Raw genomic sequence first — 20,160 nt, 5'->3', positions numbered from 1 at the left:
CTATCATACTGACTTTTTTTCATACTGTTGAATAGGATTCTCTTGTTCTGCCAGATGTCTTCCCCTCATGCACCTTATAGTGTGTGCAGACAAAGATGCTGGGACAGCATGCTTACATGTGTGATAATAGCAACAAACTATGTTTAACTTCCGCTTTCGTGTTTGTGTAGATTTTCTGATGGATGTAGAATATTATTTAGACTTTTTAAACCAGTTGAGCACTTTTTTTTTTTCTCAGAAAATTGCCAGACTTCCATTTATATACCACTTATGATTACATCTTAAAAATCTGCATGATACCTCATGTTTTTGAATGTACTGACCATACAATAAATGTAGATTGTTCACATATTTACTGTATGTATCGTCCTCAGGGTCAAAATCTGGATTTCACCTCTTCCCTGCCGCCTCTTAGGAGAGCCAAGTCCCTTGACCGACGGACAACCGATTCAGTCATGACAGTGAGTGTGATATCTCTTCCCCGTGCTTTGGTCAACAAGTCTTTCTAAGATCCATTTTTCTCATCATACCATGTTTGTAGGACAAAAGTGAACGTTGGGATTCGTCAAGTTTTTCATCAAGGTGTTTTATTATTTTTTTTGTGTGTGTGTCATTCTATTTTTTTTTACCGTGAAATCTCTGTCTCACGCTCAGGGTATCATACATGTAGTGAGATTGTAGGCAGTCTCATTTCATAATGAGTTATTATTATGCTGACGTCTGCACTGCCACCTCAATGTTACCAGCTTTTAGCGTAGGTGTGCTGACCAAATGTGTGTGATGGCACATTGTTGGCATATTGCTGTCAAAGTGCAGTCATATTTTTACTTCTATTTAAAGCACACATTGTTGAGTTCGCTAGTTGGTCCCAAATAGACTGCTACTGTTAATAGGTTGTTTTCACACACATTGAATTGTATTGTATACAATAACTGATATATAAATGAAGTATGAAATAGTTAAAACACAGAACGACATCATTTCTTGAAAGTGACTCCTTGTCATTTAAGTGATTCATTTTAGGCTTACATAATACACCTATTGCAACTTTTTAGGTCTCTGAAGGCCCATAGCTTTTAACATTTGGGGTTTGTCCATTCGGTTAGCGTTTAGGCGAGGTTGACTGCTTTGGGAAGCAAGGTGCACAAATATTTCGCACTAGCTCAACCAACATTTTTGTCTTCCAAACAATTTAGTACGACGATGTTGGTTCGTGCAATTCACATTCAGACACTGGCAGGGAGGAAACGCTTGTGGGCCGCGGCTGCAAAATGTTTAGGGAGAAAAGGCAAGTTAAAAAAAATAAAAATAAATTAAAAAAAGTACAATCGAACATAACAGAACTTAGAAGATGCTAGCTTGATGAAAACTATTGAGAATGAGGGAGAAGAGAAAGTGCTTTGATCAGACGATATAGTGAATAACAAGCTTTGATGGAAACTTCTTATCTGATTACCTCCAGTTGAAATGTGCCAGTTAATCCTGGTGCAATTCTGTATGTCTGTTGTCTCAAGACAAAGCTGCTTCTGTCCTGCTAAAAAGTCTTACGATCCAGGGTCAAAATGGCCGCCTGGCTTTGAGCTGTTTCGAAAAGACTCAGGCTTTTTTTCTTTTGTTTTGAGACCATATTGATTAGGTAACCGTGTTCGGTCATTTTGTGAAATTCCTCCAATGACATTGAAACCTTGGTTACACAATTGCTCGTAAGCAACTCAATTTGTCCAATGTTGCCTTTTTTTTTTTTTGCGATTACTTGACGCTTTTATTCTTTCTATTTTTATTATTTCTATTACAGTAATTGCCTTTCTCCGCTAGACTAGTGTTGCTCTGATGTGATGGTTTGAGGGTACGGCCATGCCTCCATCCCTACCTCTCCTCTTCAGGTTACATGCTTATTCTGTTGCAGATTTTGCCTGCTGTGTATTTTCAGTGCCCTCATTTTGAGTGTGTGTGCTGTTGGCTGTTGTGTACCTGTGTGTGTGTGTGTGTGTGTGTGTGAGGAGCAGGGCCCGTCCTGGGCATAGGCGAACCAAGCGTCCTCATAGGGCGCCATCTGATGGAGGGGGCACCAAATTGATTTTAAAAAAAAACGCTCGTCATACTTGCCAACTCTCCCGATTCACACAGGAGGCTCCCTAATTACAACCCTATCTCCCGCACGGTTTCTAATCAGTCATTTCTCCCGCTAAACTCGTGATTTTATAGTGGAGTAAACATTGTGGGGGAAGTGACGTGACACAGTTCCTCTTCGTTGAGGGGGGAGACTGCTCGCTTGAAGTTACTGTCAGCCAAGACATCCAGCGGCCACTCATCCTCAAACACAGCCTCGTCAATATTTTGAAGCTTATGTAATGCCTCCTTACTGTTGAAGTTTTTTTTATCTAGACTATGGTGACCGGCAGCTTTTCTCAGAAATCAATGCCGCCGCTGGTTGCTATGGAAACCCGGCAACGGCCCTCCGGTGCCAAAGATTTACACTGAAATGAAGATTATATTTTTATAATAAGATGACATTGCAGCATGGGAATGATAGGTATGACGTACAGAGACAGGAAAAGTCAAAAAGTCAGGAACATCGTTATTCTCTGTTAACAAAAGTAATAACACATCAAAGTTTGAGAACCCTCAATGGCAAACAGAGCAAATTTATTGATGTGACCCCGGAGAACGGTGCAAACATGTCAAGATTACCAAAGCTATCTAGAGCACAGGGAAGAAATAAAAAACAGGAGGAAAATTGGAACAGAGTTCAACTCGTTCCTCCGTTTGATTTGCGCAATTAGAAGTCGCAGTAGCAAGTCACTCGTATGATTTGTTTGAAAAAACAAAATTCTAAATGTATATTTTAAATTGTGTAATGTTATTTTATTAAAGGCAATGTTAAAAAAAAGTATCTCCTCTTAGTAAGCATATGAAAATCACCGATGTAAGGGGGGGGGGGGGGGGCAATTAAAATCTCACCTAGGGCCGGCCCTGGTATCAGGGGTGGTTGTATCACTAGCTTATGCTCAGCGGAAAGCAGTGCTATTAGCTAGCACATACCTTTCCTACTGATACATTTTTTTCTTTCAGGGTCAAATGCTCATCTTTAAAAAAGAAAAAAACCCATACAGGTGTGTTTTTGAGTAACTTTGTAACTTGGAAAGTAACAACTGTTGCACAAGTGTAAAAATAAGTGTGCAAAGTTAATCAGATGCCAAAATAAAATGTATCCTCATCCTTAAAATCTTGCTGCGAACACAACGACATACTTACCCACGTTTTCTTTGACCCTTTTATCGGCCAGCTGTCCGATGTTGTTTGTGTTTGTATGTGCGTGTTTTTAGCTTGTTCACCGCATCTGCTTTCTCTGGACACCGGTCACGTCTTTGTTGTCTCCCACTGCGTCAAACCACAGCAGTTTATTACAGGATCAAGCACAGGATTGTGCATCCTCAGCTGGATTTTCACACAGCAAAAACGATTGAGGTGGAAGTTGGACCTGACCAGTGGTCCGATTTGAGACCACAGTCTTATCCTATTAGTTGAAATTATCCAGACCATATGTCACGTCAACTTCTCTCCCCCACCTGAAGTGTGATTTGACTGAGCATGCGTCTGTCTTTTGTTTTGAGCAGATTAAAAAAAAAAAAATCATATATTTGTATGAAAAGTGCACATTTAAAAGAGGATTGTTTGATCAGCTTTTCACAAAAAAGTTCACATCTGTCTTTTTTACCGCAGTTGTGTAATATTTGTTCTTTTCAATTCTAGCCAGATTTACTGAACTTCAAGAAAGGATGGATGGTGAAGCTGGACGAGCAAGGGCAGGTAGTTGATTTGCAAGCTTTTAATGCACGTTTAAATATGCCTCTTTTTCAAGACGTGTTTTCAGCATTCTTAAGCCTTTCAACGAAGCCTGGCCACATTTTAAAAGATGTACCGATAGTTTTTTTTCCCCCCACAATCAATAATAAATTAAGACCTTTTTACAGCCCTCTTGAAAACGTTTTTTTTTTTTGGAGTAGGTGCTTGTGTCATGTATTTCACCACATTATCACGATTCAGAGTCTGCTAAACATTATCGTTCTTTGTTCCTTTGATCTGCTGTAGTGGAAGAAATCCTGGTTTGTTCTGACAGATCACAGCCTGCGTTATTACAAGGATTCGATCGCAGAGGAGGTGAATTTTTACTTTTTTTTTTCATGTTAATTGAATTTGTGGTTACTTTTTTTTTTTTCATGCATCTGCTATTGATCCTTAAGGCTTCTGACCTGGACGGTGAGATTGATCTGTCAACTTGTTACAATGTCACGGAATACCAGGCTCAACGAAATTACGGGTTCCAAATACAAGTAAGGTGTTTTGTCTCAATGTCTCTTTATTCATGTTACAGGAATTGCATTTGTTTTGTGTTGTTAATCCAACCTCAAATTTTTGCTGAAAACCTTTATCATAGAATATTTAAAAGTGTCTTCCATAATTATTGGCACCCCCAGTTAAGATAGGTTAAAAGCTTGAAAATATATTTTTGGGGGATTTTTATTTTTATTTTTGTGCAGAAGCGTACTGTTATACTAAAAATTGTAGTCGTTCCACCAGACACACAATCAAGCTCCTGCCGTGGGCAGCAGGTCACTCCCCAGACCTCAACCCTATTAAAGACTTGTGGAGTGAGCTAAAGAGGAGAATGCAGAGGCGAGGACCCAGGTCACTGGATGATTTCTAGAGATTGTTTCAAGGAGAATGGTTCAAGGGCCCTCTTTCTGTATTGTCCCATCTTGTGAAACATTATACAACACAGGTGTCAAAGTAAAGGCCCGGGTGGCAGATGTGGCCCGTCACATCATTTTATGTGGCCCGTGAGAGCAAATCAAGCATGTCAAGTTCCATGATGCTTGCTAAAGTCTGAACCGAAATTTCAAATATTCAAATGTAACCCGCAATAACAGTCATTATTCTTGACTTCTGATTTTAATACTAGTTATCCATCAATTTGTTGTGCGCTGTGTATGCAATATGTGGAGGTGATTAAACATTAATACGGTTTCCCAAAATTCATAACGGCCCTCCTAGGGAAACCGTAACTACAGTGTGGCCCGCGACAAAAACAAGTTTGACACCCCATTATAGAAGAAGAGGCGCTGATTTCTTTTTTTTTTTCTCCCCCTATTTTGGCCCGATATTATTTCGAAGAAAAAAAATCATTCGAAGCGAAAGAACACATCTTAACCAAGGAGGCCAGTAATTATGGAGGGCAGTACCTCATGCCATTTTTATATTTCTAAATGTGTTTAAATGTTTAGACTCAAGAGGGAGTTTACACACTTTCGGCCATGACAGCGGGTATCCGGAGAAATTGGATCCAGGCAGTGATGAAGAATGTCAGACCATCTACTGCTCCTGATGTAGCAAGGTGAGTAAAATCCCATTAGCTCCATTTCTCCAAAAAACGTAAGCTCTTTTGATTGATATTGCACAGCACTAAGATATATTCTTTTTCTCTCTGTTCTTCAGCTCAACAGACGACCATGCTTCTTTTTCTCCTCTGGAGGGCCTGGTGAGACCAGACGTGACTCAGGACTCTCCCTCATCTGAAACTTCATCAGTGGAAAGAGAATCCACTCAAGGCATCATAAAGAGCCGAGCACGTGAGCGTAGGCGAGAAGGTCGATCGAAGACTTTTGATTGGGCCGAGTTCAGACCTATCGCCCAAGCCCTGGCTCAGCAACGGGCACAGGAGGCCGAGAGCCTTCAGGCAGACCTAGGAGAGCTAGAGCGTAGTCGGCGGAGGGAGGAGAGGCGAAAGAGGTATGAGTCTGTGACGAGTTCAGCGATGGAGCACTCGTCGCTCAAAGAAGGCGGGAGAATGGACTTCCAGAGTACAGAAAAAGTGCCTGACTCATCAGGTCCTCAGTTTCTAGAAAGGCATCAGAAGGTTGAGGAGGTGATTGAGCAACATTGGCGACAGGTAGAAAAGACGCCGATACGAGAAGAGCGAAGGGTGCCCCTGCCTTCGACAGGTTCTACCAGAGAGACGGTGGAGCTCGAACACTTGCTGGACAATTACAAGCAAGGGGTATGTTTACTTCTTATCTTGTTTTAGATTATTTATTCTCAATTGGGTTTACCATGGGGGTGCGCATTTTCCTGTTGTTGCCAAAGCGCGACCCACTTTTGTAAAAGTTAAGAAGAATAAAGAAAATTGCGTTTATAAAAATATTTCACTGCATAGCATATAATCAGTGCTATGCTTACATGTTCAGAGAACATTCAATTTGAACAGTCTTTGGCTCCATCTTGCATTCTGTACTGATAAACACTTTCCAGAACCACACCATTAGCCATGCCATCCACTAGCTGGAGGCTGAGCAGCACTGTATTTTTGCTCAGAGTAAACGTATATGTAGCGTGTGAATTAATTACACTTCGTGCCCGTTGTGTGATATTTTCCAAATAGGAACTTGGTAATCCTCTGTACTACAGAATTCAGAATCTGGATAGCAATGCCCAGTTACGCGTAGTAAAGTTTCTAACGCTTGCCAGTCGAAATAATTCAAGCCCGACCTGGAAATGTACGTTAAATATTTCACGTCGTGGATAATGTGTATTCTGTTCTACAAAATAGCTTTGTAAACTATTCGGCACCGTGTTGAACCTGATAAAAAAAAAAAATTCTAAATCTATCTGCGACCCATCTGAATTGATTCCATAACCCACTTTTGGATTCTGTAACCCTCGTGAGCACTGTTATAATGCGTCAGAAATGTCGTATTCCAACTTTCTGAAATAGGGGTGTTCTGATCTGGGTTTTATGTTGCCGATTCCAATGCGGAACATATAGTTTAGCTGCAACTTTTAGAGCTGCTTATTTACAATTATTTGAAAATGTAAAAAAAAAAAAAAAAAAAAAAAGTAGCTGTTTGCTAGCACTGATACATTAAATAACATTTCGTATGACATCAAATGTTTTTCCCTGCTGCTTCTCCAGATGGAAGAACTTAAAGCACAATTGGAAGGCTGTCACCAGCAGCTGCTTGACTCCAACAAACACAAGCAGGAGCTTGAATTGCAGCTGAGAACAGCTCTTGAGAGAGAGCAGGACATACGAGCAGGTTACATATCTCCGGTGAGTTTATTTCAACGGTACAGTTGCATTAGACGTTTTTGGTACCATTTTATGATGGATTTTTAAGATTCGATCAAATTGTTTATTCTCTATTGTGTAACATCCTTTGCATGTGTTAATATGTAAAAAAAAAAAAAAAATAAATAAAAACATTAAACAAAAGGGCTACCAATGTGTGCCTCTGCATGAGTTCATTGCATGTTTAAAAACATTTGAGATCTAATTATTACATTGGCTTCTACTTGTTAATCTCTTCTGTTTCATACTGTAGGCCTATACTACCAAATAATTGAACTCATGCGATCATCGGTATATAAACTTTGTGGAATTACCACCTTTGTTTGCTTTTTTTTTTTTTTCCCCCTTGTCAAACTCGAAGAGCTCAGGAGCTCTATTGAGACTGACAGTACATGAATGATACATCGTGACTCAGTACTATCAGGAATTTTACTGCACCGGGGATAATTATAAACGCATTGCCAGTCGATTAACTTCTGTAAATGTGTATGAATAACATTTTGGCTGTTTCGAATTACTGTATGTGCATGTATATAAAATTGTCATTGTCTCTTAACTGCAAATATTGCCGGCATGATGCAACGACCATTCATTTGATTCTTATTCTTTGTGTGTGTGTGTGTGAGTGCGTGCGTGCGCGCCTGTGGGTTAATAGATGAGTGTGGCCAAAGCAAGGCTGGATTATTGAATTTGATGTGTAGTTTTCTTTGGTCATGGTTGAATTCAAGACTGACGTTACTGTGGTGCAATGTCGTTGAAAGTTTCGGGAGTTTTAGGAGAAACCATTCGGCTTACCTTGGCTAATGTGATTCCACAAAGCGCTGCTTTGGTATAAGGAGCTTGGACTAGAATTCTGTGCTGAAAAGTCTTGGTTATGTCTTTCATCCTTTAGTCAACCATCCCACTAAAGCAAACTAATATTGCATTACTTACCACATGAAGTAACCTTTCACTGTTTCATAAGCATGCTGTTGTAACTAACGCCTGACGTCAAATCTTTCTTCTTTGATTTTAGTGAGTAGAATTAACACAATTGTATGTCTTGTATTGTTACATGATACACATTTAGATATTATTACAATTGGGATTATAATAGTAATGACTCATTTTCATGGAAAATGCGAGAACGTAATACAAAATCTGATTAATGATCAAATCTTTGTGTGTCCCCTGCTGTGTGTTAACCAACTGTTTGATCCCCTTTTCCAAGCTGGAACACCATTTGGGTCTGGAGGCTGATGTGACGCCCCAGATGAAGAGGCCAGAACTGGTTAGTCCTCAAGCACAGAGTTTAACAAAGAAGTACCAGGAGACCAAAGAACTCCTGAAGCTGCAAGAGTTGAAAAAGCGCAATATGCAGGCACAGCTTGGCCTTTCCCTTTCTCACCACCCTCTTAAGGAACCTCATTTTTCCGAACCCCCAAAAATACCCATTCCGGAAGGCACTATGCCTGAACCTGTCCAGCAAACAGTTAGCTTTTTACTCCTGGATAGTACAGAAGCAGGTCAAGAACTTCATGACTTAACTGCTGGCAAATCTCTCACTGTGAAGGAACTGACAAAGCTGTTAAATTGCCACACGTTAAATCAAGAAACGTCAGAGAAACAACCATTTCAGAAGGTGTTGGAGACCTGGAAATGCCAACAGGAGATTGAACATGAGACGATGAAAAAGAGTCTGGCCCGAGCTGGAGAAACCATCCGGGAATATGAATCCCGTCTTTTAAATATGGAGGATTTGGTTCAGAAGCAAAGTATTAAAAGCCCCTTTGGTCCCCTCTCAAGAACTGATAACCATTCCGAGACAAAAGAGCAAACGATTGGAATGCTTACTCAGAGGATCGAGATTTTAACAAGTGAAAACGATGCATTGAAACAAAAATGCCAAGAGATCGTGAACCAACTGACTGAGGCAGACAGAGAAATAGACAGACTGAAAGCCGAGCTTATCGGCCGTCAGTGTGTCAACCAGCATCATCTCGTTACGGAAGAGATGAAAAGACTAAAGGCCGACTTGGCCAAAAGCCAGGCTAATGCCATTGACAGGGACTATTTTGAGAGAGAGCTGAATGAGAAATCGTTGAGGCTTCGTGAAGCTTTGACAACAATCGAGAACCTTGGCAGCACCCTAAAGGACACGGAGAAGAAATTACAGTTGAGAGAAGCCACATTGAAAGGTCTTGGATTCCAGGCGGATTGTGAGGATGAGGCACGGCACCTGGAGCAGGAGCAGCTTAAAGACCTTCTTGAAGCCTCACAAGCAAAGTTATTTGACACCGAGGCAGCCCTCCATACGACTCAACGGCACTGTGTTGAACTTGAATCCAGCAACCGTGAATTAATCGCACTACAGCAGAAATCGGAGGAGGTCAATAAAGAGAAGCTTAGAGAAGTAGAAAATCAAATAGTGATGCTACAAGAGAAGTTAGAAATGAGGATAAGTGGAGGTGAAAAGTCTCCGGGCATCGGTGACTGTGTCCAGGAAGGAGCAAAGCATGTTAATAAAGGTATTTTAAAGCAAGTAGTCGATGAGGTTGAGAAGAGGTCAGAGGCGGCTAATCAGGTTTTAGACATGTTGTTCAAGATAGATGTCGATGTCGAGAAAATGCTGAAATTTTTAAAAAGCACTTTATGTGTAAGCAAACATCTTCCTTCTCGAAAAGAAGGCCTTTTTTGCATAAGTCAAAAAAACATGAGGCTGGTTTTAGAGGCAGAATTCTTGAGCCAGATTCTGAGTACCACTAAAATAAAACCAGAAGCCGATCAACTGGACTCTGGAAACAGTTTGGCACAAGAGATTGCTCACAAGCGCTGGACGCTCTTGATAGGTCAGATTTATGCAGATGCCAAAGCTGAGACAGACAGAATGGCCGAGTCAGATTTCTCATTGATGTATAACTGGCTTGATGATGAAACGAACAGCTGCCTTCTTAAAGAATTAACCAAAACATTAAAGGCAAGGGCAATCTGTTTGGAAAAACATGCATTGAGGCTTCATTTGGCCAAAGATGACGACTTTGATCGTTTTACGTGTGGTCTCAAAGACAGGCAGTCTTCGGAGTATCTCCTTGATGCACTTCAAGATGCTTGCATGTCCTATGTGATTATTCGGCTGCGGGTGCAGCATGAAAAAGAACTCCGGAAAAAGCAGACCAAAGTTGACATTGATGGTTTTGATTGTCCAAACTGCCCGGATTTGAGAAAGCTTGCCAAAGATCTGCAGACCCAACTGGCAGATCTTCATAGTCAGTCGTGCGACACATCCGACATGCCAGAGACTTCCATCCACGCAGAAGGGGAGCCCATGAGCTCAGCTGAGAAAACCTGTGACATGACACATCAGGACATGGTAGCCAAGTATGAGAAGGAGCTGCGGGAGGTTAAAGACCGCTACGAGCAGGAAGCTGACAGACTGAGGCAAGAGATTACTGAAGCCAGTGAAACTCTGTGCCTGCGCTCAGAAGAGAATGCCAGAGAGATCGATTCATTGATAAACTGCATGGAAGACCTCAAGAAGAAGCACGAGTTGGAACGAATCAACCTCATGGAGCGGTTTGACGAAGAAATGGAGGCGCTAAGGAGAATGATTGCTCCTTCAAACCCAAATAACGCATCTACAGCAGAGGAAGGTCCGTTACATGGCACCTCTGGCCGGACATCCCATCTGAAAGAGTGCATCCAGGAGCTGCTGGCCCAAGTGTCGGTTATGACCGAAGAGATGAGACGTCGCGAAGAACAGGGCGAGATAACCACTCTCCGGCTGAAATACGAGAAAGACCTGGAAAATTTAAAGGTGGAAGCGTTCGTTGTCCTTATCGTCCGCCATCTGTGATGCCTTATGTTCCTTTGTGGCATTCCCAGATCCACTTCCTCCCCCCAACTCCTACTACATCCCCCCCGTCCCTCCTCAACCTCCGTGCATCCTCCACTTGCCCCAGTGTTCTGTTAACCTCTTTCCTTCTGTGTTGCATGAACTCTAACATTCATTGAGTTTCTTCTGTCATCAGTACTACTTTTCTTAACTCATGAACTGATTCTCCAACATAGAATGAAACGGATGTTTTTCCATTCTCTTGGTAGATTAGTTAACCCACTCTGGATATTTAAAAAAAAAAAAAAGTTACATAAATGAGAGAAATCATTACACAATTTTTTCAACCGTGACCGAAAGGATAATCCAGTGCTGGTTTATTGTACCCGTATTTTCCAAGGTCCTTCGGAGTATATGGCGCACCTTCAATGAACGGCCTATTTTAAAACTGTTGTCATGTACAGGGTGCACCGTATTTCAGGCGCATAAGATAGACGCTACAATAGTGGCTGCGGATGCGCTCACCATCCACTAGATGGAGCTACGCTAAAGGGAATACAATACGATGCAACTGCATTTATATAGTGCTTTCACAGCCGCAGGCTTTTTTTTTTTTATGTCCACTGGGATATCGTAGGTGTTAGGCGTAACGAGATGACTCTTATTTAGGTGGTTGTTGGTCTTATATATTTCCCAACGATTCTATTTAACAATTGCTGTTTTTAATATTTTGATCCCAATCAGTCAGTCATGATGTCATTATATTGTAAACTGGAGCCATGTTAAAGAGTCACGTCACATGATGGCAAACAGGCTAAAAAAAGCTGATTTCTCTCGTCTATGTACTTGCTGCATTTGTGGGGCCCAAAACAACATGTGCCATTTTAATTTAAATGTTAGAATCAATCACTGCAAATCCGTATGCCAAAAGTAGCTGAAATATGAAAAAGATAAACATAGTATTTTTGCTCATTTATGATTAGTTCCCTCATACATCACCAATTTTGTTTGGCAGCTGATAAAGCACTCAAGTGTCTTGAGTCAATCCTTTATTTTTTTTGTGAAGTATTACGTTGTGTCTTGATATTTTCAAACTACATGTTCTTTGTTAATGGCACTGAAGGTGTGTTATTGCTTACTGGGTATGTGGATCTTAATTTTTGCTACAGTATTTTTACGGTTATAATTTGGAATTGTTCAAATTAAAATTTGTGCTAGCGTTGAAGTTAGTCCTTTTTTAACTTGGCTCATTGAAGTGCTCTGAAACGTCTGAGAAGTGAGTTCATGCCCACGCCACGACCGAGTATGTATTTACTTACATGATACAGTGTCTGACATGCTTCTAAATAAAGCGTCTGCTTGGTCTGATGTCAGAGCAGGAAGTTTATGTTTGCTCTCAGGGAGGATTTTCAGCTTCTCACAGTGGGTTCCTGGAGCGGAGCTCCCAGGAGATTTTATCCCTGTAAAAACAGACGAGACCGCCGTTTCCCCTCTGTGGCTGCAGTTGGGTTGAGGCATGGAGAATGGACGTGGAGCCATCGACTGAGCTCGCAGATTAGCGTCGGTGAATAGAAGAACGGAAGCATTCCATGTGTTTGGTTGGGCTTGTAGAAACTTGCACCGTGACTGACTGCTGTGCAGTGCTTGTCAATGAGTGAATGAGGTTTTGGGCTATATAATGAAAAAAATAAAATATGCTGTCTCATCCGCATAATCAGACGCTTACATATTTGTTGATACACAAATGACAGCGGTACACTTTGTTCAACCCTCTTTCATGGCAATGCATTTTCTTCATTGTGCCTTCATTGTGTCATTGTGTATCCTTTCATTCCTCTTAACCCTTTTGTGCTCACACAGGCTCAACTTGCTCATGGCTAACACGCAGTAGCTTGCAAGTTCTTTGCCAGCTAATAAATGGGCCATCTGTTTGGGTCCCCATGTTGCCGAGAGGTTTTTCCTGCTCAGCTCATTTCGTCCAGACTCGGAGCCTCTTGGTCCTTTTGGAGCTGAGCCAGACAATATACACTCACTGTCCCCCGTACTGTCCTGTCATAGGCAACTTGCGAGAGGGGCTTTGCTGCAATGGAAGAGTCTCATCAGAAGGTGATCGACGAGCTCCACAGGAAACACCAGAGAGAGCTGGAGAACCTGCAGGAGGAAAAAGAAAGACTGCTGGCAGAGGAAACTGCGGCCACCATTTCTGGTAAGCCATGAACAAATTAAAGTAGTGTAAGGGAGTCATGCCACAGTTAAGTTATTTTACTGACTTTTGTGTTGCTCTTAGCAATCGAAGCCATGAAAAATGCTCACCGGAACGAGCTGGAGAGGGAGCTGGACAAGGCTCGCAAGGCCAACAGCAATGCAGAGAATGCAGACATGGATGAGATGCGCAGAGGGCATGAGTAGGTTTCCTCCAACTTTGCACTATTTGGCACAGTATCATGAACAAAATGGCGGTTGCCAAGTCCCGGCTCTAGGCTGAGAGCAATTTTGGTGCCCAGCCCCCCTAATTTCTCAATGGTACGCTTAAAAGAAATAAGAGGTTGGCCCGGCGTGACCAGCCTTTTGTGGAGTGGGGCTAGAAGTTTCCGTGACTCTGAAAGCCTCCTTTTCGTTCATCTACAGCACATACAGGGCTGATTGTGTTCTGAACCGAAATCGACTGAATGAAAATTGACCAGTAAACCATTTACCAGTCAACATTGCCTAAAAAGACAGGCAGCAATTTTGTTTGGGTGGAACTCAATTTTGTCCTGCAGCACTGAAGAACAGTGCAAAATGTTCGTCTCGAAACCTGTCGAATTCTAAATGTTTCCTTGTTTGTTGTAAATGTCCGTGGTGTGTCCACTGCCTTTCCTTTTTTTCCCCCTTTAAATTTAAAGTGCTGTATTTTCCGCACTATAAGGCGCACCCAAAAGCATTCAATTTCCTCAAAAGCCAACAGTGCGCCTTATAATCCGATGAGCCTTATATATGGATCAATATTCTGATTTCTTGTACCGAGTATTTGAAGTGTTCTGTCAAGCGCTTTGTTACAGCTGCAGCAGGTTGTGACGGCTCTATATAATTAAAGCTGTATTGTATTGTATACAATACAGCGTAGCTCCATCTAGTGGATGCATAATGTAACCATAGCTTCTATTTTATGCGACTTACAATGCGGTATGCCCTATATTTGAAAAGTTTTAAAATAGGCCGTTCATTGATGGTGCGGCTTATATTCCGAAGCGCCTTACAGTGCGGAAAATGTGTTAAGCTACAGATGTAGTTGTTATCCAAACAACCAGAACTTTTGACTGTATCAGAACTTGGGCTGTATGCTATATGACTCTCTTCTCACTGCGGTATCGTGTTGTGCTGCAGAGAGGAACTGTGTTCCTTCCAGCGAGAGATTGAAGTGTTGTCAGAGCAGTATTCCCAGAAGTGCCTAGAAAACGCCCACCTGGCCCAGGCGCTGGAGGCAGAGAGGCAGGCCCTCAGGCAATGTCAGAGAGAAAACCAGGAGCTCAATGCACACAACCAGGTACTGATAAAACATACACAGTAATACTCGAGATGGTCTTTTCATTCACAAATTATCCCCGATGGGGCACAGTGCATCCACCCAACCGCTTTGAGTTTGTTTTGTGTGGTGCTTTCAGGAACTGAACAATCGTCTGGCAGCAGAGATCACCAAGATGCGTTCAATGACTTCTGAGGATGGTGTCGGAGACACAAACACAATCCAGGGAAAAGAGCTCTACGAGTTGGAAGTACGGTTCTGATGATTTTGATGCATCAATGTTATCAATAGGGAGGTGGCTAATGTATCTGGTGGTCAGCTTCCTGAGAGCCATAGACAAACTTAAGACATATGTCGTTCTGCCCTCGCCGCGTCCCCGTTGCGGCTAGACAGACAGATAACTCCTTCAATGACCACACCGTTGAAATTTATTTTTATTTATTCACAGGCGAGTCAAGAAAGGGTGTAAAACTGGAACAGACAAACATAAAAACACGTACGCGTTGCAACGTAAAACAATGTGCCCCACTGATCTGACATGTGACGAACGCTAACGAGCTAATGTGCTAATCGCTGTGCGTAAATGCTCACTGTAAACAATTGGAACGCCCCTAGAATGTAAATGTGACATACATTTACATAAAACATTTACATACAGGCTGTGATTGGCCTACGACACAAAGTTGCAGTCCATCATTCGGAGGTTCCCCGTGCAACGTTAAACAGGAAGTGTCTCACTCCACCACGTCCGGTGTGCCCTTCACAATAACGAATTAACCTTACAAAATAAAGCAGCTCTGTAGCTATAGAAAATGGGAAACAAATGTTGCATGGCTCTTCAGGAGCCAGAACAGTTGTGATATTTTGTTTAACTGCTTTGAGTTTTGGATCACACGGTGCACTTGGCAGGTTTAGAAATGTATTTAATTCATTGCGATAGCGAAGGAACATAAGATGAGCGAGACGTGCGCTTTATGTGACATGTCGCAATCATTTCAAGACTTTTTACTTGCCCAAAGTTAATTTAAGTGAGCGTTGTTCACTCGAATGACTTATGTTGAAGCACTGGTTTCCATATGCCCAATCGTGTATGCATGCGCGTCTGAGTGACGACTATCGACTCAGCCAGCATTAAATTATTTAATAATCTACTAATATTTACTGAGCACTTGAGTGGCGCCCATCGTCGTCACGATGCAGCTAAGAATCAATTATTGCTCCCCCCCTTCTACGTAGACACACCTTGTAAGAATGTCATTTGTTTGAGTGAATTTTGGAGTACGTATTCAGCTGTGTTTATCTTCTGCTGGTTTTCCAGGTAATGCTGAGGGTGAAGGAATCTGAGGTCCAATACCTAAAGCAGGAAATCAACTCCCTGAAAGATGAACTCCAAGCTGCCCAGAGAGTACGTCTTGATTTTCACCTCCGAAACCTTGTCTGTCCCTTTCAAGATCACACTCCTCGCTAGAACTGCCAAAACGTTGTATTTTCAGGACAAAAAATACGCGACAGATAAGTACAAAGACATTTACACAGAGCTGAGCATCGTCAAGGCCAAAGCCGAGCGGGATCTGGGCCGGCTCAGGGACCAGCTGCAGCTGGCTCACGAGGCACTTGGTGAACCATCGCTGGAGCAAGTGGACCGAGGAGGAGGATATGGTAGACAGAAACAAACAGGCTATTTAGGATATTTAGTTATGGGGGGGCCTCATGCCGCGACATACTTTTAAAGTGGTTTTATTTATAGCGCCCCTTTAATAGCAGCAGGGCTCCGTTTTCCAGAAAACATCAAGAATGTAGCAATGTCTGTCTTGGTTTTAGGGGTTCTTGGCGAAATACATTTACATTACGAGCTATATAGGAGGCGTAATGGGCCATGGTAAAACTGAAAATTGTATTTTTTTACACGCAATGTTTTTGTAATTACTTCAACATTGGCTATACCCAAATTTCTTATACATACGAGTAGTCTTTTACAGTATGTGTCTGTGGTTTTCTCCTAATGTATTATTTTTTTTCTCCCAGACATCATGAAGTCCAAAAGCAATCCTGACATTCTGAAAATGGCAGCTGCTGCGGCCAAACGTTCAGAACGCACCATGAGGTCAAAGGTGGGTTTCCTGTTCATGCTGAAGTCGCTTCCTCATCCCGCAATTGTGTCGATTAAAAGGTTTCTTCTGAAAGGGCCTCCTGCGCCCATTGTGTCTCCAGTAAATCGCACAAAAAGAATTGACAAGCAGAGCGGCAGCTCTCAGTGTCCCAGTGCCATCTACTGGCTGGAGTGGCCACATGCAATTTGCTTCAGCGTAGCCAGCTGGCCCTCTCACCCAGAGGTCCCCAACATTTTTTGCCCCACGGAGCGGTTTTATGTCAGACAATATTTTCAGGGAGCGGCCTTTAAGGCCGGATAGATACAACAATATAATATGATATGACCTGCATGAAAAGTGTGGTATTTTCAAAACATGATATTAAACACGAATCATGACACGAGGAACGTCCGATCTCGCCGCAACATTCTCTGGTCGCTACGGTAATGTTTAAACGTGCCTTCAAAATAAGATATGCCGCAAATAAAAAGTGCATGAAAAATACGACTCACCATCGCCACTTATTATGCAGAGTAGGCTTGGTGCGTGTGAATCTCCCGTTGAGATAAAGCCGTATTTTAAATAAGACTCCTGAAAATGTCTATTAAATGTAGCCTTCTCTTTCTTGAAAGTCGTATGCTCCTCTTCTGTCTCCTGGCTAGGCCTTTTACCCTTCCCGAAAAAAATTGTCAAAGACATTTGTTTTTTTATGCGTTAAACTATCACGTGACCAAGAAGCACGCATTCATCTGCGTCAAGAGAGACATACTGTAGACTGATATGACAGAGAATCCGGTAATTTTTCAAAATAAAACATCTTTCAGATTCCGAAATGAATAAAACGGAAGGAATGTAAGTTATTTATTCTTTCTGCCCGGCACCAAATGACCGGCGGGCCGGCGGTTGGGGACCCCTGCTCTAACCAGCTCTCTTGTTTGTGCAACTCCCATTAAAAACTTGCGGTGCCCTGTTTGACTTCAAAGCAGTCTAATGCACACTCACTGGTCTGTTTTCCCCCTTCTGTCCCCAGTCTGTGAGTCGTGACATGCCCTGGGACAGTTAGTGTTGCCGAGGACGCGTAGGCCTCCCTCCCCTCTCCTTTAGGTACGCCGCGCATTTTGAGTAAATCCTCTCATCGTCCACTGTCAAAGCACCAAGACAGATCTGAGTCACCACTGCACAAATAATCACTGCACTGATGCATGGTGGCGAAGGACTGAGGACTGAATGTGTGTCTCGACAATGAGGATGATAAACTGTTGTGTCATGACGCCTTAGCAGGGGTGTCAAACTCATTTTAGTCGCGGGCCAATTTGGAGTTACGTCTTGCCTCGGAGGAACGTTATGACAGTGAAACGACAAAATTATTACTTGTCCACAACAAATTAATAGATTACCAGTTTTGAAATCGGTCAAGTTAATTATAATAGTTTGTTCGATTATTGTTCAAGTTAGTGTAAACAGGATCACACAATTACTGTCAAATCTCAACGTTATTTATTACACATGACAATTTGACATTTTGGTCCAGATTTTAGCAAGTTGACACACATGATTTGCTTTCGCGGGCCACATAAAATGACCTGGCGGGCCGGATTTGGCCCCCGGGTCTTGGGTTTGACACCTGTGCCTGAGCAGATGTGCATTTTGTGAATGACTTGCTTGCAGTGTCACTGTGGATCCCAAACTAACTCAACTAGCTAGTTTGGTTTTATCATTCGCCATGTTGGCAGCAAAGAGGCAGATCAACCAGCGTTTTGACTTAGCGAGCTACAACTTGATGTGGCTTGGGTAGTAGATTGCAGTACTGGCTTTAACCTCCTCCTCGGGACTAGTTGGGTATTCCTTATATAAAGTGCACAGTGCCTGGTCTGTGAAGGAATGATTAGATGACAATTTTGGGGCGGGAAAAAAACCCTGCTTCATTGAGCCAAGCCATGGTTCAATAACTTTCGAGGCTGAGGTTTCTCCAAGGATTTTGGTCCAATTACAAACTGTACAAGCTCTAACTTATACTCAACTGGACTTCACAGGGGGAAATCTTTACACTAACCTGGCAAAGAGCTTTGCAGAAATGCACATCTCGAAAGACTTCATATATTCACTAGTAATATCTGCTTTCCTTTCAATCCTAACAGAGTCTAAAGGAAGGACTGACACCTGAGCAACGACTCCACCTGTTTGAAAATAAGGACACTAAGGAGTTCTGAATGTGACTTGTTACCTCCCTCCCGTACCTTGCTGCATGCTTAAAGTCCACTATTTTAGCTCTGTAACGGCTTATCTTGTAACACTACACACACTGGTCACAAAACAAACATTTATTATTAAAGGACACATGGTATGAAGTTCGGATTTCATGTTTAGAATTTGCATTCCATGCACTTCACTTAACTGTGACATTTTTTTTGTGACATTGTCTTACTGTATATATTGTTTTTAATTGAGCATCTGCCACGCGTACACTAAAACTATGACTGTGTAAGCTACTGTTTTAACTCCTAGACTGTTGCGAGCCAAGAATGTGACGTCCAAGTGGCCCAGCATTTTTTTTTTTTTTTTGGGCGACTAATACGTGCGTTAAACATAGGATGGCTCTTGCGTTCAGGTTGCTCTGTCGGCATTCCAGAACAGATGGAAGTAGGAAGAGAAGTACAGATTTGCATTCTCAAAACGGCAAACTACCGTGTTGTTCCATCGCCTGACTTCAAAATAACATCGAGATGTTCTCTGCCACCCTTGGATTGATCCCCATGGAAAGACTGCAGCTGAATGCACATGGATGAGGTTCTCTGACTATAATTTATATGTATTAAATTTTATATAGTTTTTTTTCTCTCTCTCACTGCAATCATTGTTCCAGCTGTTTAGAGTTTGGTTGTGTTTGTAGTTTTGTTCAGTGACAGTCTGTATTTATTTAAATGGTTGGGATTTTTCTTTCACATTCCACTTCCTCTGTACTCTAATTTTTGTAAATATAAACCAAATACACATATTCACCAACTGATTACAGGTTTATTAGCAATAAATATTTTTGCACCCTTTGTGACTGTGTTGTTTAGTTAACCTTTTTTTTTTTTTAAATAATCCTTTTTCCTTGTCCAACGTTTTGATTCAAATGCTAACCGGGTCGAATATTATAATGTGATAGGCTGTTGTCACACTTTGGGTGAGCGGTGCTTTGACTTTGACAAGCGTATCCAATAGTTCATGTTTTATGAGATAATTTCCTGACAGATATTTGCCATAAAGTACATACAAAAGATTGAGAGACACATGAATGGGTATGAGCTTAACACTTAAGACTTGATATTTTGATTAATCAATGAATGTGATTGTTTTAAAAAGGATGTTTTAATTTGCATCCCTTTATTCAAAACACGACATTGTTTCGAATTGATAGTGTGGAAAATACATAATTATGACCCAGTGACTGGTTTGGTCTGTAATATCAGAAAAAAGAACATGTTTTATTTTGAATCAACGCAAATATTATCAGCCTGCTTTAATGGAGGACTACAGAAATCTGATCATATTTACTGTTGAGAAGTTGAAATTTCAAGGATTTGGATAATTTTAAAGTGATCCAAACGATTAGACAATTAATTTCGTACCTCTAGTCTGACCA

General features: G+C 41.7%; 1 protein-coding gene across 3 annotated transcripts in view; it reads left to right on the top strand.

The window, feature by feature from the left end:
• Positions 1-19,576, top strand: part of mpripb (myosin phosphatase Rho interacting protein b) — a 38,936-nt gene extending 19,360 nt beyond the window's left edge. Inside the window, exons 9-24 of one of the 3 annotated variants that reach the window (XM_086138143.1) lie at positions 375-461; positions 3,754-3,810; positions 4,093-4,161; positions 4,245-4,334; positions 5,286-5,395; positions 5,497-6,058; positions 6,971-7,108; positions 8,337-10,919; positions 12,996-13,143; positions 13,225-13,342; positions 14,304-14,463; positions 14,582-14,692; positions 15,761-15,847; positions 15,936-16,101; positions 16,468-16,553; positions 18,671-19,576. In XM_086138143.1, coding sequence (XP_085994269.1) covers positions 375-461; positions 3,754-3,810; positions 4,093-4,161; positions 4,245-4,334; positions 5,286-5,395; positions 5,497-6,058; positions 6,971-7,108; positions 8,337-10,919; positions 12,996-13,143; positions 13,225-13,342; positions 14,304-14,463; positions 14,582-14,692; positions 15,761-15,847; positions 15,936-16,101; positions 16,468-16,553; positions 18,671-18,742 — 4,644 coding nt within the window. In that variant the 3' untranslated portion in view covers positions 18,743-19,576. The remainder of the gene's footprint in view (positions 1-374; positions 462-3,753; positions 3,811-4,092; positions 4,162-4,244; positions 4,335-5,285; positions 5,396-5,496; positions 6,059-6,970; positions 7,109-8,336; positions 10,920-12,995; positions 13,144-13,224; positions 13,343-14,303; positions 14,464-14,581; positions 14,693-15,760; positions 15,848-15,935; positions 16,102-16,467; positions 16,554-18,670) is intronic. The other 2 variants (XM_086138144.1, XM_086138145.1) reach the window with 2 other exon arrangements.
• The last annotated feature ends 584 nt before the right edge of the window (positions 19,577-20,160 follow it).

The sequence above is a fragment of the Hippocampus guttulatus genome, chromosome 19 (assembly GCF_054856545.1).
Source record: "Hippocampus guttulatus isolate MCC_2025c chromosome 19, RoL_Hgut_1.0, whole genome shotgun sequence".
Classification (NCBI taxonomy): domain Eukaryota; kingdom Metazoa; phylum Chordata; class Actinopteri; order Syngnathiformes; family Syngnathidae; genus Hippocampus; species Hippocampus guttulatus.
This window is presented reverse-complemented; position numbering and strand designations above follow the sequence as displayed.